A 10,253-nucleotide genomic window follows, 5' to 3' on the forward strand; every position below is an offset into this window, starting at 1 on the left:
TTTTTTTTTTTTTTTTTTTTTTTTTGGGGGGGGGGGGAGGATGTGAAAATCAAGAGTTAACATACACATTTGCCATTCTATCCCCATTCTTTTTTGTTCCAAGTGAACTTAATGGTAAGCTTGCTATAATTCTTTGGATAAAAGATAAGATTTAGACAACTGGCACAATTAAAAAAAAAAAAAATCAACAGTGGAAATTCTTATATGCCTTTCAAAGGCTCTCTCAGTTGTACAATGGGGAAACAGGAGACCAGTAAAACGAAATTTCCAAAGTCCTACCTCGTCTGTGCTCCTGATTTTCTAGTGATTTTTGGCTTGCAGATGCGAGTGCTCTGGCTTGTACAGGACTCCTCCTCCCAACAGGTGCTGGAGCAGTTAAGTGGGCTGAAGCAGTCTGTACTGCCTGTTCCATGGTTGGGCTCTTCCTCAAATGGTCTATCTGAGGGCTTGAACGACCTACAAAGTAACCAGAGTTAGTTCTTACCTATAATGTGATCTGTAGATCTCAAACCAACCAACCCAGTCTGAAGGGGTTGTCAGTCTTACCAGTCAAGACAGCTCTGTCCAAAAAGGAAACAAAAACATTTCTGCACCCTCAAATCCACTAATCTAGAATGACTATAGTAATTCCCCCTTCCCCTAGTGTAAGAGGGGGAAAAAAAAAAAAAAAAAATGGGTAGGACAATTAATCCCCATCTACCCAGCCATCATGCGCTATTAGCTATGGAATGAATTTTTCTGATTCTTGTGGTAATTCCTGCCAGCCAAACCATTCTTCTGAACTCCTTCCTTAAAGGAAGGAGTGGGAAAAACTGCCCCAAATGGCACACCTACATTTACTGTATATAAACCTCATTCAAATATTATAAAAAAGCTAAAGTCTCTCTTTGCTCTCTCCGTCACACTTTATCAGCGCTCCGATTGGCTGATGGAAACAGCCAGAGTGCTCCAAGCATGGGGGAGCGCCACCATGATTCCGAAGCTGTGCGGAGGACCAGACAGGCACTGCTGGCCTTGGCTCCCCCACCCCGCTCCCCGCAAGCAGCAGAATAGCAGCAGCATGGGGCATCAGATAGTGGCACTCCATCCCAGCCTCCTCCCCCCGTCATTCTTGACAGGCAATTTACTATAGTTTTATTATATTGCTGTCTATTTTACAAAGTAATAAACAGAAGTGGATGATGCCAGGCATAGACAGAGGAGTGCAGAAGCCTACCCACAGAGTTCTGTTTATGCATCCTGATTTGCAACATTCTTGCTATTGCAGCTTTAAGCTTCCCTTGAGGCAGAGACATCCAGCCACAGACTGCACAACTGAATATGATATGGACAAATTCCAAATTCTGCTAGCAAAAAAGGGCAAAATAACCCATTAGCCCTAGACTTGAGAACTGAAACAGGGAATGGGCATTTTAAGTGCCAAGAAATCTTGTGAATACCTCATAGGAAGATTTTGACACGTAAGTCTTCAAACTACATAGTACTAAAAGCCACAAACTGCTGCTTTTAGTAGTCAAGAGCAAATGCTTAGTATATTTGTTATTGCAGCAACAGTTCCCCCAACAACTTTACTGATTCCAACAGTTCTCAAAAATGACAGACCAAATACAAAATCCAACTAGGGTTACCATATAGGACAATGAACTTAATTACTTTTTTACCTTTCAAGCAATACGTATAATGCAGAAAATTGTCAATGACAACAACAGTAACAAGATTTCCTAGCCTCGGTACTGAAAGCTGAAAAACCAAATATAACAGTTACTTTGTTCTCTTTAGTATTTTGCACACAAAATGAACACTAGTGTCCAGTTAAGTTTCTCTTCATCTTTGCCAAACAAAGAAGTTAATGTATCTGGGGTCAGGCCTCCTGAACACATTTCCTTGGCTCCCCCTCAAAATCCCATATTTGGCCATGTAGTTCCTATTGCTGTTGAGCTAGGTAGCTTAACCTTTGCATGCCACATTGCAGATATGTACACTTTTAAGATGCATTAGTGATACTGACAACAAATCCAAGCGGCTCTCGGGACATTGAGAATACAGCATGAAGACTTACTGTTTCACCCAAGTCCTTTGCTACATAAAGCCAACAGAACTTGAATATTCATCATGACAAAACTAATCATGGAACTACCACCAATAGAAACGTGTTGCAACAACGATGCATTTATCATCAACAATGTAGCAGTGAAATGTGTTTATGTAAATATCTTAAGGAAAGAGAGTTCTAAGAATTTATCAGTAGTATGTACATCATAACTTGATACATTAGAGTTAAATTAGTAAAACACGTCTTGAATTTTCTTGCTTGTTTTAGTTTGAGACTTTTTTTATATTACATGAACAGATTAGGACTGTCAATTAATCACCATTAACAGGTGTGACTAACACAAAAACAAATTAACATGTTAATTGTTTTAACCTGTGTTAATCACTGCTGCTGAGCTCATGCATGCTGGGGAAAAGTGTCCCCCCCCCGCTGGCAAGCAGCCAGGTAGGGTCACAGAAGCAGACTCAGCAGCTGGATGCAGGTAAGTGTGGGGGGCAGGGGTTTTCAACCCCCTTGGATCACTGTACCCCTGGTGGCTAGACACGGAGCAGGGGGCGGGGTGGCATATGGCTGAATGTGGACCAGCAGCAGCAGCCCCCATGTGCAAGCTTCTCCCACCCCTCATGTATGGCCAGGTAGGCAGCACCTATGCAGCATGGTGCATGGCACCGCTCCGTCCCCGCCCACCTGTGCATACCCCCTAGGGCCTTCTCAAGTACCCCCGGGGGTACGCATAACCCTGGTCTAAGGTGTGTGTGGGGGGTAGGTGCCTGCTGGTACTGGTGAAAGCTATCCAGGTGCTAGAGGCTGCAACAGGACAGGATGAGGTACCTGCAGGTGAATGGAGCAGGGCACCCCCTTTAAGGGTGACAGGGAGCTCCATGGCTAGGCCAACAGCACAGGGACTGGTGCCTATGCTTGCAGGGGCCAAGCACCCCAAGAGACATTGCTGGGGGAAGCAGGGGGCCACAGGTCAGGAGTTAGGCATGCCACAAACAGGCATCCTCTTTTTTGGAGTTGGAAATATCATAACCCTAGTTTTTGACCCTTTTCACTTACTGTACTTAATCACTAGGAGGAAATTAGCACAGTTCTACTCTGTTCTTACAGCACTGAGTTGTAATTGAAATCAGTTTATTTGAAAATATAGTAAAAACATCCAAAAACATTTATTATAAGTTGGGATTCTATTAACTGCACAATTAAATCACAGCTATTTTTAATCTAGTGATAAATTGTGATTATTTTTTTACCACTGTTTGATAGCCTTAGAACAGATGCATTTTAATTTACTCTTAGGCATAACTGTAATTATAAGTGAAAAAGATGACCAGTAAAGAAGGTTACTAGTTTTAGTCACTCAAGAAGAGCTTACCTTGAGACATTTGTGTTTTTAAAGATCTTGCATCTGCTGTAAAGGCAGAACCAACTGCATTGCTTTGGGACAAGCTAGCACTAGCTGAAGTTTCTGTTCCAAAAGATGTTAAAGAACCTCCTGCTTTAAAGGAAAAAAAAAAGAGAGAGCTGTAACACTTTAAACTGGCTTAGCTAATTTTATTTTATAAAATTTGAATACTGAAGCTAAGACGAGCAGTTATTTTCAAAACAACTAAGCGGCCAAAACCTTAAATCTTTTTTAAAAGACCATTAAACATGTGACTTCATGCATTACTACTAGCCTAACTACGGTTCTGCATAATTTCAGACAACTAAACAGGAACAATATTCAGTAACATACTGCAACAGATGTCTAAGCCTGATATAAGTAAGTTTGTCAAGCTTAAGGAGTCCTACTGACATAAAGTTAGGACAGTAAGAGTCCACGACACAAACAACAGAAAAATGCTTTTTATCAATATGGGTTGTATTTTAACAGTGGCTCACCAATTTAATGGACAGTTTAAGACAGCTACAGATATATTATTTTTAGACTCCCCTATGTTCTTAGTGAAGCTACAGTCTTACCCATCTATAAACTAGCTATTCTAAAAAGTTAACATGAAAGTTTCTACAGCAAAGTCTGACTTTCAGAAATGACTAAACACATTTGAAAATTTACTCTAAAAAGACCATTCCCATTTTCAAAAGTGAAATGATGTTCTCACGTACAAAGAAAACAATATTAAATAAAATAGATAATTATGCCCAATGGCTGTGCACAGCTAGGTGAGAAGAGGTAGATTTTATTTCTTCTTGCACATTAAACAGAAGGAAATATCTGAAGTCACCTAAAAATGAATGTTTGTCTCTTCTTTTTGTATTAAGTAATCCAAGTATTTTTCTTCTGTAGAATTCATTAAATTAATAAAACTATGCAAAGTTGTTCATACACCAACTTTCAACCACTAGAGTAAGAAGGGGTATTACCACTGCAAAGGGTGTCAACACAGATTTTTGCCAGCGCAGCTACAGTGGTGGCTAAAATCCCACTGCAGGTGAATCCTTGATTTCTTCTTTGAGGAAGAAGGCAGATTTTAAAACCCAGCCACTCAGCTTCTAAAGTTTTAGCTGCTTGTGCCCTTTTTCACTTCTTTATAAATTGCTTTCCTGATTTTTTCAGGATGTCTTTTGCTGAACACCCAGGGCAAAGGAGGAGAATATGTATCATCTTGGCAGCAAAAAACTAATGACGACTTTTACACATTAAACCAAGAGAAACTGAGGGTTTGAGATAACTGATCAAAAAATCTGGATTGGGCCAAGTACAAAGGAGCTTATAAGAGGAATACTAAGTACCAGTCATTATACATCAACTTTGAAAATACAAAATATAAAAAAAATAATAATAATGATGAACATACCAACTCCAACAGCACCAAACTGCTGGCCAACTAATGGACTTGGACTAAACTGACTGTAGGCTGGCATTCTACCAAAAGGACCATAAGACCCCACAGACTGGAATGAAGATGTAGAAGATGACCCTAGTGAAGACTGAAGAAAACAGTATTACAGAACACAGGGATTTTGCAAAGCAAGGAGATAAATAAAATATGATTGGCCATTATGTTACCACCTATAAAAAAAAAACAGGCATTCATTTTGTTGTATACTGAGATAAACCCAAGTGTCCTATTTATAAACATTCCTTTTAATACAGAAGCTTCAGGCCTTTCCTACACTTTAATTGCTTTAACTTGCTAAAGATCTCAGGATAGAAAGCAATAGCTACCACCCAGTAATCCGAATACATGCATATCTTGAAAGTTCTGCATGGCTCCAATGCAGCAGCTGTGTTGCCACAATGTGAAGTGCACCCTGGGAAGGCATTAGCTGTTGAAGGGATTACTGGAGCCAGCAAAAGGTACTGACAGAAGGAGGGTTCTGCAGCCAGAGGAGCTTTGACTGTGAATGTCCTCAAATTTTTGCTCAAGTTCTACAAGCACATTTTGCAGCATAAACTGGGCTTCTAAATGATGGCTACATCAGCAGCAAAGAAAGCTTCTAATCCATGTTAGAACCCAAAGTATGCACTCCATCAAGAGAGGATAAACATGCCAGACTTTTTAAATTATTCATGCAATTCGGACACTGCTTTTACAACACTACTGTTGCCAACCATTATTACATAGTAGTTCGCTCAAGGTTTGCCATTTTCCTTAAAGAGGAACTGACCAACTCCCCCCTCACATAGTTCCTAAGGCTCTCTGCTTGCTGTCAGTGCCAGTTTTATGACAAAGATATATTCACCATCAGTTTTGCCCATAGGGACACGCTGGAGAGAGGCTGAGGATATAGCTGGTTCTTCCTGTCTATACACATTCTGAGAAATTGCAAAAAGCATGAAGGAGAATCAACAACTCCAAAAGGAAAAGTATTTCCTTTAGTAGGGAGCCATTTTTGTATATAAACAAGATCTTAACATACTTTTATCATCTTGGTTAATACAAGTTTGAGCATATAGGCTAACATTTTTTTAAAAAATAAAATAAAGAATCACAGCCGTTTCAGAGGGCTAGGTTCATCTCGTTTTATATACCTTAAGGAATTGTATTTTCAGGAAGCTTTAAGCACACAAATTCATGACCTTTAAATGCGTGTCAAGTTGCATCAAAAGGCAAAATATTTCTGAGAATTTTGAACTATGGAGCCTAATACTTGATACTAGAGAACTGTTCTACATGTAACCAAGAAGAGCTAAACAAAACTAGCCAGGAAAAAAAATTGAAATTAATATCATAATGCTGTTAAGGCACCCAGATCTTGCTATCACCTGGTCCAAAATGAAAGGTAATTTAAAACATCTTATTCTTCAACATGATGGATCTTGTGTTAGTGTTTATTTGAAAGACACAGATATTAGGTCATCAGCAATAAACAACTTTTACCTGAACAATAGCAGGGTCCTGTGGCAGAGAGCACTGTGGCTTGGGTGGCTCACACACAGTTAGATCTTTAATGTCACTGCCACGGAAAATGATGTACTCAAAGACTTCATCACGAGGGGCTATAGGCCGATCTGTTGGTCTGTCTTCTGTACCAAAGGAACGAACTGCAGAGCGGGAAAAGGGAGGGAGAAAAAACACAGGGATTTCAACTGTATTTCAGACCAACATGCATGACATACAATGGGAAAATGTGCATCACTGAGTTTTGTTTTCCTAGGACATCAAAACCAGACTGCTACTTAATATTCATTAGATGGCACTTTTTTATCATTACCTCAAAGCAGTTTCTGCTTGTGAGTTGCATACCACCTCTGCTGAAATGTAATGAAAGAAAACTACTTTGCCCAGTTCTACTCAGGTTGGACATGTGGAATAAAGATTTTTGCTTTAAAACACAGCACTCTCTGAACACTTGTAGATAATTAAAAAAATTGTAAGTAAAGTCTAATATTAAATGATGAATTCATACCACAAGGGTTTTTTCAGTTAAAAAAATTCTTCCTTCACTTTCTGTAAGACAAGAGCTCCAAAATAACAGATCCTTGAAAGCAGAATTCCAAATACTGCATTTGATACAGATAAGGCATCCCCATCCCCCCCACCCCAAACACACACACCTGGATTTCATTACAATGATGAGATGCTTTGAATCTTATACTTCTAAAACAGCAAATTAAAAGGCAATCTGAAAGTTTGGCTTAGTGATAGAAGGTAAACAAAACTGACTCAGCATTATCACAACATTTAAATCTCATTTTATACTTTGTAAATTATAAATGTTATACAATTATAAAAGCAAGCCAGGACACATGCAATGGATTTTTCTTTGTGGCTGAACTCCAGATTAAGCTGCATCTTAAAACTCATTGGGACAGGATCATCTTCAAAAGCATTCTGGCAGCTATTGTACTGTAACATTTAATATATACATTCTACTGACTTCCAATCGTTTTTACAAACACCTACTGCAAAGACCAGTGGTTCTCAACAATTTTGGATAAGGCACCCCTCCATAAAACTTTTCAAATTGAGTGGCTCCCAATTCCAACAACTAATTGATATATTACACATCTACTCTCCTTATACCAACTGGGCAGTAGGGATAGGGATCAAGCCTGAGCCTGGGTTATTTACTTACCTCCTCACACCTCATGGCACCACCATTCAAAGGATCTGTTGGCACCCTGGTTGACAATCACTGACATAGACAATTACATTTTTTATTATGCTCCCTTCATTTTGACATGCGTAACCACTACCAGTGAACTGTAACAGCAACAGTGAGCTAAAATCACTTCCTTCTCCCTCATTTGAATCTTTGCCCTTTGCCTTCAAACTTGCCTCCTCCATTTGAAGTACTTTATTTCCTACCTCCCTTTATGTTTATGTTTTTTGAACAGTCACCTTGGCTTACTCAATTCTAACTCTTGGTTGCCTGGCATTTGCCCTCACAAATGACGTTCTCTCATGAAGCCCATCAACCAATTTTCCCTAGTGAAGTCCGAGGGTTGGTTGTCACAGAATTAACCACCTCGAGTGCTCAAATCGCATATCATCCTTCTTAAAAGAAAAAAAAAAAAACCACTAGATTTTCTTTAACACATTAAAAAAAAAACAAAAACACACAGATTTTGGGGTCTTTATCTGGAGCTAGAGCAATAATACATAAATCCAGTGAATAGTTTTTATAGAAACAACTAATACACTTGCAAATCACCACAGATAGCGAGTGTCAGAGTAGATTTGTTTTAAATCAAATTGATTTAATTCATAGTTTAATTCATGATTTAAATGACTCAATTTAAATTACTGTTTCCTAGAAAAAGTATATTCTTGTTGTTTGATATAACAAACAAAACTGACTCAGCATGATCACAACATAATACATACTCTTCATAAGTCAGAGATAGATGTAGGTTTCATTTTTAGAAGTGCACACTATACAGTTTAAAGCAACGATTCATTTTGATATTTTTTAAATTAAATTTTGCAGCTGCATCAGAAAACTGAATTATGATTTAATTATTTTATTTACTAAAGCTAATTAAGCGGATACTTGTGAAGTCATTGGGAGGTGAACTAACTTCCAATTCACTACATCAATCATGGATATTTGGGGGATATTTTTGCCACACTATAGTAGGAGGACAGGAACTGTCACCAAAACTGACGTTTTATTTTATTTAACAACAACAGGTTTTTGTATTTTGGATATTTTTCTTCAACAAACATGTATACTTGTTTTGTGAAAATAATTATATGCATTTTTTTATTTAACTATTTTAGTTTCAGTTCCCAAGCAATTTCTCAATTTAGAATGAATTAGTCCAAAGGAAGAAAATATTCTTTCCATTCCTGCAGAAGATGCTACTGCTGTTAAAAGATGGATTATCACTTCAATAGTCTATGATGGATCCAGGTACTTAATGTGACTTTTACCAGTTCACTGGTGTGTCTTTTTTTAAAACCTCATCAGCAAACATATTTCTTGAACAGTTCCCACTTAGCTCTGAAACTTATTATAGTTGGTATTGTGGAGGTATGATTGCTGGATGCCCATGCCATAGCCAACTCTTTCTTCAGCAGTTAAGGATTGACCCTGGTACTGATCATTAAAAATACTGGCAAGAAAGTGAGCTGGAGATAGTGCTTGATCCGTTCATCTTTTAATGCCTGTAATTCACATAAGCACATGCTACTGGATCACTGTGGGAAATGCTCTACCCATCAGGCTCAGGTTAACAATTTTCCCCTCTTGACTTTTTGCATAGTTTGATTTGTCTCAGATACTTTTCCCAGCAATTTGCCTGCTTTATCTGCTGTGTTGGGAGGACTGTATCCTGGTTGTAATGACAGAACCAGACAGGTCAATCAAATACGTGTTTTCAACCATATGGAAAGGAGAGTTTAGTTTCAGTTTATGCAACAAACATCACAGAGATGCTTAATGGGATTTTCTAAACTAAGCACTTGAGTCCCACTGGGTAGAGTAGTTTTCTTTAATCTTTACCAGTGTACAGAGGACCCCCAGCAAACCCATAAAATTGGGCCCCTAATATAATTCATGGCCTGTTGTGACTTATTTATAAGACATTTTAAAAAAGGTTACATGAATATATTGTCTCAAACAGTATATAATTATAAGTTATAATCCCTATGCCATGATGATATATTTGAGCTTTAACATCTTTATATAGGTTTTTTTTTAAAGCATCTTAAAAAATAAAAGATTAATAAAAAATCTGAATTAAAAGAAAAAAATTATTTTTAAAAATGTTGATTTTCATCCACTCTGAATAGTGTTGTCACTGGCTATGATCCAACACGCTCCTCAAACTCTCTTTTAATTGCCTTCCTGTTGAAGCCTCTTTTTTTTTTTTTTAAATAACATGGAAGCTGTTTTGATCAAACTATCCTTTTCATTTTCAGTGCAGAATGAGGTAGATAAGAATGACCAAAAAAACCCTTTTGAAAATGAAACTTCCATGCTACACAAAGTCTAGGGACTTCCTTTTTAACTACTTGAAACATGAAAATAAGCAATAATGGAAGCTAATAATCAACATCAAGAATTTCTCCTCACAAATTGCCAGTTCAGAAAAATCTTGCTGCTGAGTTTGTGACCAGCATTTTCATGGGTAGAGCGAGGCAGCAATCCATGTCAGTCTGAAGCCAGGTAGAAGGCAGGGCAGGAGAGCACCCTAACGGTTAATTTGTTCAGAGGCATGAGCTCTCATAGGTGGCCATGAACCAACTTGCAGAAAGCCAAACTTAATATTCTCTAGTATTATTCTTTTCATTCAACTACTACA

The 10,253-nt window shown here is 38.1% G+C and overlaps 1 protein-coding gene across 5 annotated transcripts in view; it reads right to left on the minus strand.

Moving 5' to 3' along the window:
- Positions 1–10,253, minus strand: part of LSM14A (LSM14A, mRNA processing body assembly factor) — a 34,754-nt gene that overhangs the window by 11,968 nt on the left and 12,533 nt on the right. For 4 of the 5 annotated variants that reach the window (XM_019505571.1, XM_019505569.1, XM_019505570.1 and 1 more), the window contains exons 2-5: positions 6,382–6,545; positions 4,855–4,987; positions 3,429–3,551; positions 280–456 (exon numbers count right to left, since the gene is read on the minus strand). In XM_019505571.1, the coding sequence (XP_019361116.1) occupies positions 280–456; positions 3,429–3,551; positions 4,855–4,987; positions 6,382–6,545 (597 nt within the window). The remainder of the gene's footprint in view (positions 1–279; positions 457–3,428; positions 3,552–4,854; positions 4,988–6,381; positions 6,546–10,253) is intronic. The other variant, XM_019505568.1, reaches the window with a different exon arrangement.

Source organism: Gavialis gangeticus, unplaced genomic scaffold (genome assembly GCF_001723915.1).
Source record: "Gavialis gangeticus isolate Ggan-Ray unplaced genomic scaffold, GavGan_comp1, whole genome shotgun sequence".
NCBI classification, from domain to species: domain Eukaryota; kingdom Metazoa; phylum Chordata; order Crocodylia; family Gavialidae; genus Gavialis; species Gavialis gangeticus.